Source organism: Calcarisporiella thermophila (genome assembly GCF_041956535.1).
Source record: "Calcarisporiella thermophila strain CBS 279.70 unplaced genomic scaffold VTP21scaffold_2, whole genome shotgun sequence".
NCBI classification, from domain to species: Eukaryota; Fungi; Calcarisporiellomycota; class Calcarisporiellomycetes; order Calcarisporiellales; family Calcarisporiellaceae; genus Calcarisporiella; species Calcarisporiella thermophila.
Genome location: NW_027192192.1, coordinates 1,153,149 through 1,169,437, shown reverse-complemented (window position 1 = coordinate 1,169,437; position 16,289 = coordinate 1,153,149). Strand labels below are relative to the sequence as shown.

Sequence of the window (16,289 nt, the reverse complement as noted above, 5' to 3'; positions counted from 1 at the left end):
TACTAAAACTGGAGTGACGAAGCAACCCTTCCTCTCTCCCAATCCGCTCTTTCCCTCCTCCCCTCCTCTTTACCTCATACCTTTCACCAAATACCCGATCACTATATACATCTAATTTACCCTTTATTCCCCCCTTTTCTTATTTCATTGTAATCATTAAACTCTTGTAAGCTACGGAAACTAATAAAAGTCTCCGTAGGTTGATCAAAAAAAAAGAGGCTTGGATTTTGTCAGCTCGCTAATCTAGATCGATGACAGCCAAGAGGTAGTCCTCGATTTCGGGGAAGCAAAGAACGCCTAATCCGACATTTCCAAGCACGGAACTCTTTAAATTATATCCTCATGTTTTCTAGTACTTAATAAGCTTGTTCGGAAGCATGTCTCACATTTGTAATATATATTAAATAAACCACAGGACGTAAGTTCTCGCGTCCTTAGAGGAAAATAAAAAAGGCTTGGATTTTGCCCCCTCAGAGGAATAAAGCTCAAGAAAATTTAAAGTAGGAATGAGGAAAGAACTTGCTAATCCGGATCGATGATAACCAAGCAGTAGTTTTCGATCTCGAGGAAGTAAAAAATACCTAATCTGACCCTTTCAAGTACGGAACTCTAAGCATTTTCCTGTGTTTTCTTGTACCTAACAATCTTGTTCAGAAGACTCCCTCACATGTAATATAGTTTAAATAAACCACAGGATGCAAGTCCTCGCGTCCTTTGATGATTTCTCTCTCTATCGCTCTATATTCACCACTTGAGCAGTCTTAGACGATGCAAAGGATAGTCATGTAATCGGATAATAATAAAAGCACATCTTTATTGTAAATGAAATATCGGTCTTTAATACTGTTGTTAACGTATCACATAGGGAAAATATTGATAATAAAAGTAATAAAACAGTATCATCTCAATATAATAAAGTTATAACAGAAAAAGATTGCTGTAATAATCATCGTAAAATAATAAATATTCTCACTGGATCAGTTAAAGAAATAAAGATAAAAAAATGATCAAAGTTTTTTTTGTCAGGAGGGTATTTACAAAAAAAGTATCCATTTTTGTTCTCCATGTTCTCCAGCATTTTTCCTCTGTGTTTTTATCCATTGTCCTTTAATTGCTATGGGAAGGTCTGATAAAACCAAGTGGTTGTAAAAAAATTGTTTTTTATCATTTCACATGATTTTATTAAAAGTGATCCCTATACATATGAACAGTAGGGTAGACTTCTACGTCAAAATCACCCAGATAATGCTCCTGGCCTACTTATTCGAGATTTAGCGCAAAGATGTGATGTGGATGTATTTATTTTAAAGGATCTTATTGAAAAATCTCCTATACAAGCTAAATGAAAGGTTTGTACACCCCCAATTCGCATGGAATTTCTTGTTTTTCTGTTGTCTACCAGTATCCAAAGAATAAGAAGTATATATGGAGAAGTAACATTGAGTATTATACTGCATTTCGGAGGAGTCGTAGCGAAGCAGCTTATAGTTCAATTCCTAGAGTATGTCCCGGTCACATCTCTAGTACCGGTGCCATCACCGGGAATCGAACCCATCACACTTTTTTTTTTGAAGCTACGGATCTTTACTGAAAAGTATCCTCATGAAGTTAATCGTTGAAGGTGAATCAAAGGTCATATATCTTTGTGCAGATTATAGCCAATTGCTGGCAGAAGTTAGAGAACAATTAAGAAAATGAAATTGTAGAGTAATCAGACACGACGAGCAGAGAAAACCAGACACAACAAGTATAAAAAACCAGACACGACAGGTACGGCAAGCGAGGGACAGTAATGAGAGACAGTAACGATGGAAAGACCAGGCACGACAAGACAGAGGCAATACTAGAGGAAGAGCCCGACACGACAGGACGGAGAGAGTAATTGTAGAGAACCAGACTGGAAAAGGTAGATAATGCTGATAGAGAATATAGATACGACAAACAAGGCACAGAATTAGTGGAGAATCAAGACACTTTTTTTGTGCTGGTGAGGTTTGTGCTGGTGAGGGCTACGGGATTCGAACCCGCGCCATCTCGATGGCATCGAGGAGCGCTTACCACTAAGCTACCCCACCCCCTTTGCCACCCCCTTTGTTTCCTGTTACGTTGGAAACAGGAGATGTGTGGTAGGAGGGGATTATCTCAACTATCTGAGCGCTATCTCAAGTAGTCTGCTTATCCGTATGCAGATCCGCACTTAAGATAGGAGATGCCGAGAACTTGGTATCAAGAAAATAGAACTTTGAATCCTTACTTTATTACATAAAAGTTATCACCCTTTTCATAATAATGCTAGATAAAACTATGACTCATAACAAATAATCAAAGAATAGCTCAATATTCAATAGGACTATAGCTGTTGCTACTATTCAATAAAACAAAGAAAAATCCTCAATAAAACTAAAATGGTAATACTCAGTAAAACTAAAATATGCATCTTCTTTGAAAGATATCGAATCCCAAAAACGCCGTCACAAACTTATGCTCCACGTTACCCTATTCTCGTCGTAACAGATCCCCCCTCATATAAAGCTAGCGTCCCCGTAGCGGCCTCTTCTTCGGAAAACAGTTCTTCGAACCATTTTCTAAGCGCCTCCTCGTAATCCCCAGTGTCCCCATCATCAATTAGGTGAATCTCCCTTTGATCGTTGAATACCCACGTCCCGTTCTGGGCCGTTGACAGGAGTCTGAAGTGTTGCGCCGGCTGCGTCTCTAAGGATATACGCTCCTTTCCCTAAGACTCTCAGTACCATTAACTCGCTCAGAAAGTTGGTCCCTCTGTCAGATATTAGTTGCCGAGGGCATCCAAAGTGAGATATTACCTCTTGAAATATGAAATCGATCGTATCTTCTGTTCTGATGCTGGGTACCGCTCGTGCCATAGGATACCTGCTAACATAGTCTATCGTGACCAATATGTAACGATTTTCCCTCCGAGTTACTGGAAGCGGCCCGATTGCATCAATACCCACTATGTCAAATACCCTTCCCGCTTCTATCGGTCGCATTTCTTCCGTCTTTTCTCGGTTCCTCCGCTCTTGACAACGGTCACAGCATTTGACTATCCTCTCAACCACTTCGAATAGCTGGGGTCCAGTGAATCGTTCCTTCGCTCTGCGCCAGGTGTTGTTAATGCCGAAGTGTCCCTCTTGGTGAATCCTCCGCACCGTATCCACTACGTTGCCCGTGTGAAGAACTTCGATAGGGTACTCTCCATGAGTCTTTAGAAGGAAGAGCTTGCCGTCCTCCACTCGGTATTTTGCTGACCACCTCCGAATTTTTCGGCGAAATTTCTCGTTGCAGCCGTTAGGGTATCGCAGCTCGGTCAGATAAGTGTATATTGTGCTCCATTTCGCATGATCCATCGCTTGTCGTACTCTTGGCCTTTGTTCGCTATCGTCCTGTGTCTCTCTGTTGATGCCAGTTGATATATCCTCGCCTCCGTTTCCTCCGTCATCGCCACTCTCTTCTTCGTCGCTGTCGCTCTCCCCTACTTCGCTCTCCCCTACTTTACTCTCTCTTCCTTCCTCGATGTTTATCTCCACTCCGTCTTCATTTTCACCGATAAAGTTGACCGGTAGTCCGGAAAGTGCGTCTGCTGGGTTTAGGGCTCCCTTGTGGTGTCGTACCACGAAATCGTAGTCCCGTAAATACATCGACCATCTTAAGTGCGGATCTGCATACGGATAAGCAGACGACTTGAGATAGCGCTCAGATAGTTGAGATAATCCCCTCCTACCACACATCTCCTGTTTCCAACGTTACATCCCCCTCCTGTAAAAAAAAATTTTTTTTGATCAATGTTGAGTCTTTGTAAAGACTCTAAAGTACAATGGTTACATTAATAGAAGCAATAAAGTGAAGAGGAAACTAATGTTGAAGCTTAAGGGGATATTTTAGAACGAATTGAAATGGTGGTCATGCCGGATTTCGGCTCAAAAGGTAGAGGAGTGGTGAGACTCAACTAGCTTTGTATATCAAAGAATGACGTGAGATATGGGGTGGAGAGTAAAAAGGAAGTAGAGGGTAGGAAGGAGATAAATTAGGGGTTACTGCATTATCCCAGTATCAGAGCCGCTCCGATCGTTCCTTCTCTAACCGCGCCCAGTTTGCACCACCTTTTTCGAAACTGTTCGATTTGCTGTTTTTTTCGTGCTCGTATTATTTCGGCTCCTATAGCTTCCTCAATATCTAATCTGGCCCGGTTGATGATTATTTCGGGTGAGGCTCGGGTGCTTTCAAAATGGAAGGCAATTCGGTCTCGGTGGATTTGCCATAACCCGGAGTCAAAGACAATTTGGGCTACGTGTCTCGCTGTTCTCGAGGATTCCGTTAGGTCTCCTAAAATGAGGTTGCGAGCAGTCAGCACCTGAGTATTCTGGGGCCCTGCGATGGTGACGATGCACCTCTCCGCCCATTGCCACACTGGCGTGAGTTCAGGACAATCGAAGAATGTATGGCGAATTGTGTCTCTCGAAGCGTTGCATTGGATGCACTTCGGGTCGTGACCGGGAAATGTCGAGTTAGTGATCACTCGTTCCACAAGAATTCGCCAGCGTAGCGCACGGTGCTTTGAGAGAGTGGGGCGTTTGTGAACGAGGGTCCAGATTTTCTTCCAATCTTCGGGCGTAGATCCAGCCTCGGGCCAGGATTGAGGCACCAGTATGTTCGGCTCTAAAGAGCCGTTGCGCCTGAAGTGACGTCCATGTCGGGTAGAGTATTCCGCTATGGGCCTGCCGGCCAGGTGGCAATGATAGAGTGGGAAACAGGGGTGAGGGTGTTGTTGCGGTATGTCAGTGCACTCCGTGACCTTTGCAACTAAACTCGGGGGTAGGTTAAGATACCCGTAGTCCCATCTGTGAGAGTAGCTGCAGTAACGACGGCGACACGCGTTCCTTAGCTTTTCAGTGGGATACGCAGAGTATCTACGCTCCATTTCCGATTGTCTTCCAATATTCCCGTCAAATAAAGCCTGAGTATGGAGCGATCTGCACTCGGTTTGTCCTCCCCAGCGTACAAAAGTAAGAACCTCATTGAGCAAGTATGGCGGTGTTGGGGGTTTTGGCTCCTCCATCTGCCGGCCCTCGTTTGTGATTAGAGGGCACTTGTAGAGAGGTAGGGACAGGACATCAGTTGCAGTCCAGTTTGGTGATGCCACTGGACTGCCTCCGAGCGTGTGCCACGCTTGGAACAGGTTAAACCAGAACTCACCTTTGCGTTTGAGTTTGACCGTGGAAAACGTGGTGGCAAAGATGGCTGTGCCGTAGCCTTCTGGTGCATACTTTCCTGTCAAGTTGAGAAGTGAGATGCTTGCCCATAGGGATACCGTCGGGTCCGATGTTGGCTTCTTCATCTCTCTTGCGAGTTTGGGGAACCATGATGCGAGTAAGGCACTTGTTTGTTGTCTAGGGAGAATGAGACCTAGGCCTCCCTCCTCTCGTGTTTTAGACAGGAGACTGAGGCTGATCTGCGGCCCTCGTCCATCCCATAGAAATTGTCGTACAATTGTGTCCAGTTCTTTGAATAAATGTTCAGGAGGGCGGATCACTGTGGCGACGTACCATATCCTGGATAGGAGCCGGGAGTTGATCAGGTGGACTTTCCCTATGAGGCTGAGTTTCCAAGATTGGATCATCTGCCTCAGTTTCGATAATTGGCTCGTGTAGTATGCCTCACTTGGGTGTCCTGGCATGAGGGTGGGGTTGACTGCTGACGGAAGATAGATTGGGATGCCGAGGCATGTGATTGCTCCCCCCGCAGGTATGTATTCACATCCAGGGTCGATGGAGGTGCGGGCAGCGGGTGTAAGTGCTACGGCCTCCGTTTTGTCAATGTTTATTTTCGCGTCGGCCGCTCGCGAGTAAGTGTCTATGAACTGGTAGAGAATGGTGACATCTTGTTGGTCAGCCACTCCTACGGTCAGGTCATCTGCGTACGCGAATGTCGTGGTAGGCCGAGGGAGTCCTGGGATAGCTATTCTCCGTATCTTGCTCCTGATTGTCATAAGCAGGGGTTCAACAGTGATGTTGTAGAGATATGGGGATAGGGGGTCGCCTTGTCTCACCCCTCTTGTAATTGGGAATGGAGTTGTGAGCGTTCCACTTATGGACACCGATGCTTGATATCCGCTGTGTAAGCGCTGGATGAAGGATCGGAACCGTGGACCGAAGTTGAATTTTTCCAGGCATTGTTGCATCCAGCGCCAGCTTACTCGGTCGTAGGCTTTCGCTTGGTCAAGAAACAAGAGTGTCCCTTAGCACTTTTCTTTCGCTGCGTATTCTATTGTCTGGTGTATGGTAAGGGCGTTCTCCTGTGCCTGACGTCCCGGGACGAAGCCACATTGGTCGGGATGGATGATCGACGCGATTACTCTCTGTATTCTCCACGCGAGTATTCTCGTCAGGAGCTTGATGTCCACATTGAGGAGAGATATCGGTCACCAGTTGCTTAGTAGTTCAGCATCTCCTTTCCTCTTGTAGATTAGGACAATCGTTGCTTTCTTCGAAAAGTTTATGGGGTTGTCCGTCGTGAGGGCCTCGTTAAAGTGTCGTTGCATCGTGGGGGCAAGCTCATCCTCGAAGGCTCGGTAGAATTCCGCCGTTATTCCGTCCGGGCCGGGCGATTTGTTCTTTGGAGCCAGTCGAATGGCTCTCCTCACCTCCTCTTCGCTGATGGGTTCTTCCAGGTTTCCACGAGCTTCAGTAGATAGAGCCTTGTCTACATGATTGAGGAGGATGTCTGTAAAAAAAAAATTTTTTTTTGATCAATGCCGAGTCTTTATTGTATAGGAAGACTCTAAAATACAATTGTTACATTATTATAAGCAGTAAAGTGAAAGGGAAGCCAAAGTTAAAGCTTTGTGTGATATCGTAGATCGAAATGATATGTTGGTCATATCGACTTTCAGCTCGAATAGGTAAGGGAATGGTGAAACTCAACTAACCGTGGATATCAAAGGATAACATGAGAGGTGGGGTGGGGAGTAAACAAATGGAAATAGAGGATAGGAAGGGGATAAGGTAGGGATTACTGCGTTATCCCAGTATCAGTGCCGCTCCGATCGCTCCTTCTCTAACCGCACCCAGCTTGCACCACCTTCTTCGAAACTGTTCGATTTGCCGGTTTTTTCGTGCTCGGATTAGTTCGGCTCCTATCACTTCCTCAATATCTAGTTTGGCCCGGCTGATGATTATTTCGGGTGAGGCTCGGGTGCTTTCGAAATGAAAGGCGATGGATGTCTGTAAAAAAAAAAAATAAAAAAAAACATCCCAAGAGAGAAAAAAAATACACGTCTCTTTGCTCACGGTATCTTGTTAAGGCGAGATGGCCGAGTGGTCTAAGGCGTCACGTTTAGGCCGTGATCTCTTCGGAGGCGTGGGTTCGAACCCCACTCTCGTCATAATTAATGGATATTTTTTCTTAAAGTAATCCTTCATCCCCCCATTTTTAATAAATGGGGGTCGATTCAATTCAGATCAAGTTTAGCAATATTATGGCAAAATAACAAGTAATATTAAGCTCTTACTTAAATTGATAGTGAAAATCCTTAGCAAAATCCAATCAATGCTGAGCTCTGGAGGGATAAATCAATTCTAGCACCCCCTTCAGTGTGGATGTCGAAGGGATCACGAAATTATAGTAATAAATTTTAAAGTGATTGTTAGACTTTGTTTAAGATCGAGAAAAAAAAATCTTAGTTTCTCTATATTTTTTTCTATATTTTCTAAACATCTATCACTATAGAACAATCATGAAAAAAAAAATAGGGAATCATGGACACCCTCCATCATTTCTACATGCCTCCTTGTGTTTTCCTTACGTTTTCCTTATGACTAGAGTGTTCTGTTTGATATGCTATAGGGATAGTGTCCAAGAGTCTTTGACAGAGAAGGCTACAACAAAACGTATATGCCCAATCCTGTGGCCAAATAATTCTCGATGGGAAAGTCCAAAAATTAGGAAAATTTTCTTTAATTTATTATACAGTACAGGTCTACATTTGTTTTTCTCTTATATACTGGTATATATTCTAGTCACTTATCTGGCAACTACGTCTACCATACGCAGCTATCCTAACCTTTCTATTCTACTCTAGTCATGACACCTTTATGAGTTTCTATGTCAATGCTCTTCAATTGTATCTCATTTGTAATATATAGTAGGCCAGAGATGTTACCATAATGACTTCAGCATAATAGTTTAACCTGCCTAAGGGTAAGTTCCAATGGAAACTCTTATTTGCGAAAACCAAAAATATTTAAGCGGGATCAAGCCAAGTACGTTACTAGGTAATGAATAGCAAAAAACTGTGATAATCTTGAGTGACCGAGTGTGAGGAATCCCAGTGCTCGATTTCTAAAATATTGCAGTATATAGCATCATCGTGTTTCACGTGCGTACATTAGGAATAAAGTGTTTTAGAGGTATCGTATGGTTGTATTGTTTGTTGGTTCGCTCATCACGATATTCGAGAAGTTTCATTTCGAGTCGTCCACGGATAGTTAACTCTCTTTTATTCTTATCGATGTTACCATGGTGCCTTCAAATAGAAATTTCATTCTAAATTTACGTTAGCTCTAAATGAGCTGTAGAGACCCTGAACAATTTTTATGTGGTAAGACTGAGATGAAATCTCGAATACCAACTACTAGAGGGAGAGTAGATATAAAAAAATATACTTAAAAAGAAGACTTTTTCAGGCGGTTCTGAAAATTTTTTCTTCTAGAAGTTTGCAGATGGCACAATTTTCAGGGCGGATTAACCTGTAACTATTCCCGATCTTAGCCGCCGCCTTCCAAACCTAGCATTCTCCTATGACCTGTGCTCTATCCCGGACGTCTCTTTCTTGATTTGGAGTATTGATTCGATCAATGGGCATTGAGAAGCCAGATCCGTTCGGCGATAGATCAGGTAATTACGGGCCAGGTAATTTGTGCAAATATCCTCGCCCTATAGGCAATCGGCCCGTCTCGGACAATTGCTTGTTGAGGTAAAAATGATTTTATTTTGGTCAGGTACTCCAGGTCCCAAAACAATCTGCAGCTTTAGGGGAGCTTCCAAGGCCCTATACTTTCTTCAGTGAGTGGCCACCTCGGGCTTTGCTCGTGATACTATGAAATTGGTTCTTTGTATCCCAGCACTTGACTCATTTTATAAGAACTCAGGGCAAATCCGATAGCAGCCCATATGGATGCGGCTCGGCTTCATATGCAAGTTAGTTGAGAGAGAGAAAGAGAAAGAGAAGAATGCTTCCCGCTGCGCTAATTCAGATCTGTATAATTTTGGCCAGTCCATTTCTGCTTATTAAGGGCGGCTCGTGGGGCAGAGGCCTGTTTCCTCGCAGCTTCGAGTCTGCTGAAGACCATTGACCCTATCGAGCTGAGAGCGAAAGCGTTTGAGACTGATGTTACAATCGGAAAAACTGACAGTTTGCGCTCACTTTTAGCTTACGGCTTCAGCACCTCTCATTCTGAAACTCTTTCGGTTCGGGGCGTGCCCAATCTCTGCCCAACGAGCCTGCCCCTGATGATCACGCGAATCAGGCACCCATTTCCGACTCCGCCACCTCAGTTCGCTGGCTTTCTATTTTTTGCTTATTACATCTTTTCTCAAACATTCTCAGTCAAAATTCAATATTTGAGAAGCCTAGGAACAGGGCTGGCCAATCGCCCCCATTCGATCACTGATCTGAACACATAAAAACCAATATGTTTGATTCCGCCCTGAAACTCTGCTCTGTCCAACTACTTGTATTTATCTCTCCCCTCTCCTTCTGGCCGTTTCTCGGCTCCTTATTTACTTCCTTGACCTCATCATTCATCTTTTATTTTAACCAGAGTTTTATTCCTCTCCTTTCCCCCCTCCCCCTCTATCAATACCACTCCTTCTTCCCTACTTTTCTCTCCTTACATTTATTTTTTTTCCCGTTCATCATTCCACATGCGCATTACCCCAAGAACATAACACCTTAGTCAATCTAATATCACTTCATTTTATATATATTCACAATTATTTATAACTATGGAATCTTCTTCAGCAGTTGCTCCTCTATCCCCTTCTCCAACAGATAACCAAGCTCTGTCGCCCTCTGATACTACTCATTCTCCCACCACGCCCAATACACCCTTTCCACCCTACCACCAACAGCCTTCGGGTAGCTCTGGGCTTTTCCCGTATCCATTCCTAAAGACATATGGAGGCACGCCCACCCCCTCTTATTCCAGTGATAAAGAGGACACAGACTCTACCCCTAAGCTTCCTCCTCAGCGTAAACGTACACGCGCCTCTCCAGAACAGCTGGCCGTCCTTGAAGATGTATTCGCCACAAACTCTTCACCAAACTCCAAAATCCGGGAGATGCTTGCAGAGCGACTTGGAATGTCAGAGCGTTCTGTACAAATCTGGTTCCAAAATCGCCGCGCTAAAAACAAACTGCTGCACAAGCGAGCCCTTCTTGCTGAGCAAGAAGCATTGCGCTCTCAGCAATTTCTGGCTGCAATGGCAAACGGTGGAGGAGCTCATCTGGGAAGCGGTAGAAGTGGAATAGGTGCTGGTGGTAATTCTCCAGGATATTTCCCCTATACGGGTGGAAGAATGCCGCTGGCTCGAGACAGAGGGCTGCAGCAAGGGAGGCCATGCTTGATCCCTAACAGAGTGCGGGCTCCGGTCAGCCCACTTCCCTTGGAGGGATCCCCAATGTTTGGCCATCCTTCGCCGTTAATCACTCCAACTGACGCCCATCCTCCCAACGATGCGGCTGCGGACCCCGACCGGTTCACTTTTACTTGTGACACGCTCACAATCGGAACTTGGCGCCGCATGCTTATTCAACCCAATGACTTGGTCTGCGAACACACTGCTACCGGCTGTGCTTGGCGCATTGCAGACAATGCACACCAATTTCGCATGACCTTCCCCCACTCTGCAGTACGCAATATTGAATACACATCCTTGGATCCTGCATTCGCCCAGGTGGCGATCGATTTGAAAGAAGGCCCTGTATTCGAGATGGAGAAGCGTAGCAATACACAGAGCGAATGGGTTGCCTGTGGTGATTTTACAGAAGGAAAGCAGGCTACAGTATGCTTACGACATGTTATGCGAGGTGTAGGGATGCACCTTAAGCAACAGATTTTGCAATGGCTCCGCAGTCATAGCGATCTTGTATCGGTCGCCAGTTTCGATGGAACTCCAGCTAGCATCGTGCTTGGAGAGCTGGACCAGTATACGAACGCTATGGCTCTACTCTCAACATCTCCAAATGATCTCATGTCCTCGCCTTTAGTCTCTTCGTTCTCCACCATTTCTCCATCGCTTTCGGCCACACCTTTGTTATCTACTAGCTGCGGGGTTCCTTCCAAGTTGGATCACTGGGGTCAAGAGGAAATTGGGCTTGGGCTTATTACCTCTGCCTCCACTCCAACTGCAACCCATGCGTCGCCGGCTACCACTTCGACATCGCCCCTGTCGTTAGATCCGCAGCTCGCTTGGAGTTCTGATTATTTCCCCGAGTTCGTGATGGAAAAACAGGAGGATATGGACTCATCTATAGAGTTTTTAAGTTCAGAGGCGCTTTCTACTTCCTTTTAGTTGTCGAGCATACTTCAGTATTTTTTTCAAGAAGATTTTTTGTAAGCTTGTACTTATACTCTTTTTGTTTTTACTATTATGGCTACCATGTTTAAATGTAATTCCTTTTACTATCGCATCTTCCAACCAGAGCTTGACTACCTCCATGAAAATATGACAAGTTATTACAGTCACTTCAACTGCTACCCAAACACACACTTATATATTTGCCAATATCATATTAACAGTGAAGATACATGCATAGGATTGCCACTATTCACAGAGGAAAATTCAATATCTGTAACATTGGATTTTATCGAGACTGTCTGTGCAGGAGTGGTCCTTTGTCTAGGCAACAATTTTGCTACATTGTCTAACGTGTTTTTTTTCCCTTCCCTTCTCGGCCCTCGATGTACACAGGCATTTCTCCCTTCCGTCCTTAAGTGTCGATTTAGCGCATCGAGTCTCGCGAAGGAGCGCTCGCACACTGGACATTTAAATGGCCGCTCACCAGTATGGAGTTTTTGATGCCGTTTGAGATCATGTTGTCTCCGAAAATTTTGTTTGCATTGCTGACACTACACATCACCCAAATGTTAGTTTAAAGCTAAAGAGAAGTAAATTAGAATATATTGCTCGGTACCTTGAAAGGTCGCTCATCTGAATGCGTGAGATAATGGGATTTAAGGTTATGCTGTCTAGCAAAAGTGAGGTCGCAACGCTCGCATATCCACTGCTTATCGCTCGCATTCTTTTTCACATGGGCGGGCGTATTTAACCGTAGCGTTGTGAAAAGTCCATTTCTCATGGAAGTTGAAATGGTCAAGGGTGTGGAAGAGACATGGTCCTGGCGTGGCCGGTTGACTGTGGGTGGGACTATAACTAGGGATGACGATAGACTGCGAGAGTGAATGGGAGTGTAAGTTGAGGAAGAGGCAGTTGACACAGTGCAAGAATGATTTGAAGCAGTGGCAACGGCAGCAATAGAGGCAGCATTAGCAAGTAATCCGAGAGGAGTTGAATTCGGATTATCTTTCTGATTTGACGGTAATGGAGAAACACTGGCCCCTTTTGTAGACATTCTAAAGAGAATTTAATGCATTAATACAACATTAAAACGACCCGCCTATTTTTAATGTTCTCCGGTGGGCTGGGTTGTCAAAAAGAAACTTAAGTTCACAGAATACTCGAGGCGCGCAAGAGTGGCGAATTTGCACCGATGAAAATTCATTTTCTGAAACCCCCCTTTATTAATTTTGCTGACGTCTTCTGGTGACGACGCACAGAGTTTCAATCGCCACTTTGTAAATTTTACTTTTGAATATCACTTTATTTTTTGATCGTCGTAATTTAATCTAAAAACGCGAGATTTTTCAAATGACAGACGACACCACCCAACTGAATGTCCCTTCCTTTTTAAATGCCATTTACGATGAGGTGCTGCGTGATGATGTTAAGAATTTCATCACACAAAGAGCCGATGCCCTTCCCTTATTTGAACGTGTCATCGCATACTTTCAATCACGCACCGAAGTGAATGGTATTGCACTTAGCAAAAAACGAAAACTTGAAAATCAGGATGAAGGTAAAAACGGTGGAGATACTATTTTATCAGAACAAGCGTTGTGCACGCTGCAAGACATGAGTGTCCAAAGCCCCTTTCGGAAAAAAGCAAACATAGTCATAACATCAACACGAATAGAAGTGCAAGTATCTAGTGGGGAGAAGATCGAGTGGCGGATGGATAAGGCTGCACTTGAACAGGGAATTTGCGTTCCAACCCCTGACAAGCAGGCAGCGCACTGGACAATGTGTTTATTTAATAGAGCGGGGGACGATAGCCTGGTGTTTGGTTTCGGCAATAATGTAAAGATCTCCTGCAGTGATCCGCTTTTTAATCAAATCGGCGAGACCTCTCCGATGGAGCATGTATGCAGAGCGGTACAGCATTTCGCAAATCTGAGCATTGGCCTACCGGATCCATCCGTCTTCTCGGCTCAAAAACGATTGCGCGACGGCACCCCCGCTTCGTACGTTCAAACCTATTTCCGTGCACGCGATGGCTATCTCTTTTTTCTTCCTCAAGGCCTATTTTTTGGTTTCCGCAAACCTGTTCTTCTTATCCGTCCAGAAGACATTGCATCTAAATCATATCACGGTGTCACCGCACGCACATTCAATCTCACTATCCAACTACATGAGGATAGACGCGCCCTAGGTTCCCCTACTGGGTCCGATATTCAGCTAGAGTTTGAAATGATTGAACAAGCAGAGTTTGAGAATGTGGATAGATACCTAACAAAGCATGAAGATGCGTCGCTCTCTGAGAAGCTTAGACAGGTGGACGTAAGAGACATGAATAAAGGGAAGGGGAAGGCAGTGGCTACCGGGAAAGGAAAGGGACGCGCTGAAAATCAAGATGAAATGGCAGGCATGCAGTCTGTACATAGCTATTCCATGGAGGACGACGATGACGATGTGAATGACGAAGATTTTGTCCCGGACGAGGAAGATGAAGATATTCCCGAGGAATATGATTCTGATGTGGAGAGCGAGAATGAAGATCGAAAATCCAATGGCGATAGCGGAGAGGAGGATGAAAAAGAATCGGAGGCTGGAGGGGAGATTGGAGAGACGCTTGGAGGGGTTGTAGAAGGTGAGGGTGGAGGTGAAAGCGAAGTCGATGAGGATGAAGAAGAAGAAGATGAATTGGCAATGGATGAAGAGTGATTTCATTTTACACTTTATTCTTTATACTTGTATATAGAGAATTCCTATACAATCGTGTGTAATATAGTATCTATTTCCTCGTTCGATTGTTTTTTTTTTCTAATTTCTATTCACTCTCGTTTTGCTTTTTTTTTTTGATAAGAACAAATCAAGTTTGTGAGAAAATATACATATATCTGTTATCTCTTAAGATATCGGTACAAGGTGAATTAGTTTCCCAATCGCGATTGTAACATCTTGTCCACCGCGCCCCACATACCCAAATGAAGCCAATTCGAAGTTTGTGAAGCGATGGTTTCATTCCTCGTAGCTTCCTCTTTGAAAGCTAAGTCTTGTGGTTTTGCTCTCGTGTATTTCTGTGCTAGCTTGTCAAGCGTCTTAAACCCAACTCTTCCAGGCTGTATGGTTTCAATAATTGTTTCAATCTGCTCAGGTTCTAACGGAGGATGCAATAGAGTGCTCACTATAGAATCCTGGCTATTCAGTTGGAAAAGTAACGGCTCAAGTTCCTGCAAAATCTCCATCCCCACCCGAAACCACACCTCTATGCCCTCCAAAAAGAAAACATCCCATATTCGAGCAGCATTTTCACTAGAGAATACTTCGCCAAAGCCAGAGGCAAACCAATGGGTTGCAAAGTTGGCCGGTTCAATGTTGTTGTGTATAAGATGGTTGGCTAGGTTAGGAGAGCGTACTCGTAAATGATTACCGAAGAGGTTTGCCTCGGTTTGGAGCCGACGGGAGTTATGGGAGTAGAGATCTTGTAGATAATTTTCGACAGTTGCAACAAATAACCAAAAGGTATCCTAATTATCCACAAGTTAGAAAAATTGAATTGCTCCGAAGAAACTGTATACATACCTCAGCTGGTAAATACTGCAACATAAGAGCAAGGAGAATTACAATATCACGGCTACAAACAAAGTCGGAACTATAGTGAGAATAGGCGATAAGAACATCTGCAAGGCGTTCGAATTTAATCCCTTTCAGTTCTTGCTCTTCACCCCGAAACCAAACATTTAGATCATTTATAATCTGAATATCTAGCTTGGTACGTTCTTGGACTAATAATTCCTAATTGCAAATGCAATGCGTTCATCTCCAATAGCTCTATCAAAATACACTGCAACAATCCTCACCTCATATAATCCTGCTTGATAATAACTATCTACACCGACTAATATTTTCCATCCATACCCTCTCAATGTCTGCGAAAGTTCAATCTGCTTTAAAACAATCAATCCTATATTAAACACCAAGGATCTCAAGAATTTCAAATTGCTGAGCTCTAATCAACCTTATCTTGTTTGGCTTCCTGCGACGCTAATTCATCCCACTTACCCGAATGCAGCCGGCCATTTTTGTTCCCATCTCCATTCTTTTGCCTTAATGCATCAGATTTCCACACTAGCTTGTTCTCCGTGAGAATATTACATGTCTCTACATGAGCTCTATTTCCTCTGTCAATTAACATAATATATTCGTCATTTTGGGGTCTTTCTTCAACTCTAGATTTCCACGGCATTAACGAGACACGCAACTTTCGAGGATTGGTCTGGGCAAGGTGGTTATCTTGACCTCTCGTGAAATTTGGCAGATTCAGCGTAGAATTGAACTTGTTGGATATCATTATTGATAAGTGTCGCAAAGAACCTGTGGTGTTTTCCCGATAGGAACTATTAGACTGAATAGGTTGTGGGACTGCTGTAGGCACTTTCTTTCTTTCTTGATTTGAATGAGGGAATTTAACTAATTGCAAAGGTCAATATTAATAGACATTTCAATGGTTATTGCAATCGAAACGAATGTAAAATGTTAATTCTTTAGAGACATACACCGCATTGTTAATTTCAATCAAGCAATGGTTTTGATAATTTCTAGTTCTACCGAGTTGGCTTGGTAGAAGTTGAGAACATAAAATGAGTGAACTTGATCTCCAAAGCTATCATGGTTTTTGCCGCTATGCTCTAATGTAACTTGAGCTACACAAT

General features: G+C 43.8%; 8 protein-coding genes and 2 non-coding genes across 10 annotated transcripts; 4 read left to right on the top strand and 6 right to left on the bottom strand.

Moving 5' to 3' along the window:
* Nucleotides 1-2,000: 2,000 nt before the first annotated feature.
* On the bottom strand, nt 2,001-2,075 carry VTP21DRAFT_t12. The gene has a single exon. It is a non-coding gene; the product is annotated as a tRNA-Gly (tRNA).
* A 416-nt stretch (nt 2,076-2,491) lies between these two features.
* Nucleotides 2,492-3,746, bottom strand: VTP21DRAFT_4601 (uncharacterized protein; the record flags this gene model as incomplete). Its single annotated transcript, XM_069395031.1, has 2 exons — nt 2,492-2,734; nt 2,823-3,746. The coding sequence occupies 2 exons, from the start codon at nt 3,744-3,746 to the stop codon at nt 2,492-2,494; spliced, it is 1,167 nt and encodes a 388-aa protein (XP_069256209.1).
* A 311-nt stretch (nt 3,747-4,057) lies between these two features.
* Nucleotides 4,058-6,196, bottom strand: VTP21DRAFT_4600 (uncharacterized protein; the record flags this gene model as incomplete). The annotated part of the gene is made up of 1 exon (XM_069395030.1): nt 4,058-6,196. One exon carries the CDS (start codon nt 6,194-6,196, stop codon nt 4,058-4,060), a length of 2,139 nt encoding a protein of 712 aa, XP_069256208.1.
* A 240-nt stretch (nt 6,197-6,436) lies between these two features.
* VTP21DRAFT_4599 (uncharacterized protein) lies at nt 6,437-6,965 on the bottom strand (the record flags this gene model as incomplete). Its single annotated transcript, XM_069395027.1, has 2 exons — nt 6,437-6,738; nt 6,944-6,965. 2 exons carry the CDS (start codon nt 6,963-6,965, stop codon nt 6,437-6,439), a joined length of 324 nt encoding a protein of 107 aa, XP_069256207.1.
* A 352-nt stretch (nt 6,966-7,317) lies between these two features.
* VTP21DRAFT_t14 lies at nt 7,318-7,399 on the top strand. The gene has a single exon. It is a non-coding gene; the product is annotated as a tRNA-Leu (tRNA).
* A 1,471-nt stretch (nt 7,400-8,870) lies between these two features.
* Nucleotides 8,871-9,699, top strand: VTP21DRAFT_4598 (uncharacterized protein; the record flags this gene model as incomplete). The annotated part of the gene is made up of 4 exons (XM_069395026.1): nt 8,871-8,925; nt 9,015-9,078; nt 9,179-9,213; nt 9,290-9,699. The coding sequence occupies 4 exons, from the start codon at nt 8,871-8,873 to the stop codon at nt 9,697-9,699; spliced, it is 564 nt and encodes a 187-aa protein (XP_069256206.1).
* Nucleotides 9,700-10,020: 321 nt separating this feature from the next.
* Nucleotides 10,021-11,589, top strand: VTP21DRAFT_4597 (uncharacterized protein; the record flags this gene model as incomplete). Its single annotated transcript, XM_069395025.1, has 1 exon — nt 10,021-11,589. One exon carries the CDS (start codon nt 10,021-10,023, stop codon nt 11,587-11,589), a length of 1,569 nt encoding a protein of 522 aa, XP_069256205.1.
* Nucleotides 11,590-12,190: 601 nt separating this feature from the next.
* Nucleotides 12,191-12,649, bottom strand: VTP21DRAFT_4596 (uncharacterized protein; the record flags this gene model as incomplete). Its single annotated transcript, XM_069395024.1, has 1 exon — nt 12,191-12,649. The coding sequence occupies one exon, from the start codon at nt 12,647-12,649 to the stop codon at nt 12,191-12,193; it is 459 nt and encodes a 152-aa protein (XP_069256204.1).
* Nucleotides 12,650-12,945: 296 nt separating this feature from the next.
* On the top strand, nt 12,946-14,298 carry VTP21DRAFT_4595 (uncharacterized protein; the record flags this gene model as incomplete). The annotated part of the gene is made up of 1 exon (XM_069395023.1): nt 12,946-14,298. One exon carries the CDS (start codon nt 12,946-12,948, stop codon nt 14,296-14,298), a length of 1,353 nt encoding a protein of 450 aa, XP_069256203.1.
* A 209-nt stretch (nt 14,299-14,507) lies between these two features.
* VTP21DRAFT_4594 (uncharacterized protein) lies at nt 14,508-15,928 on the bottom strand (the record flags this gene model as incomplete). Its single annotated transcript, XM_069395022.1, has 4 exons — nt 14,508-15,104; nt 15,160-15,372; nt 15,438-15,524; nt 15,596-15,928. 4 exons carry the CDS (start codon nt 15,926-15,928, stop codon nt 14,508-14,510), a joined length of 1,230 nt encoding a protein of 409 aa, XP_069256202.1.
* Between the last annotated feature and the right edge of the window lie 361 nt (nt 15,929-16,289).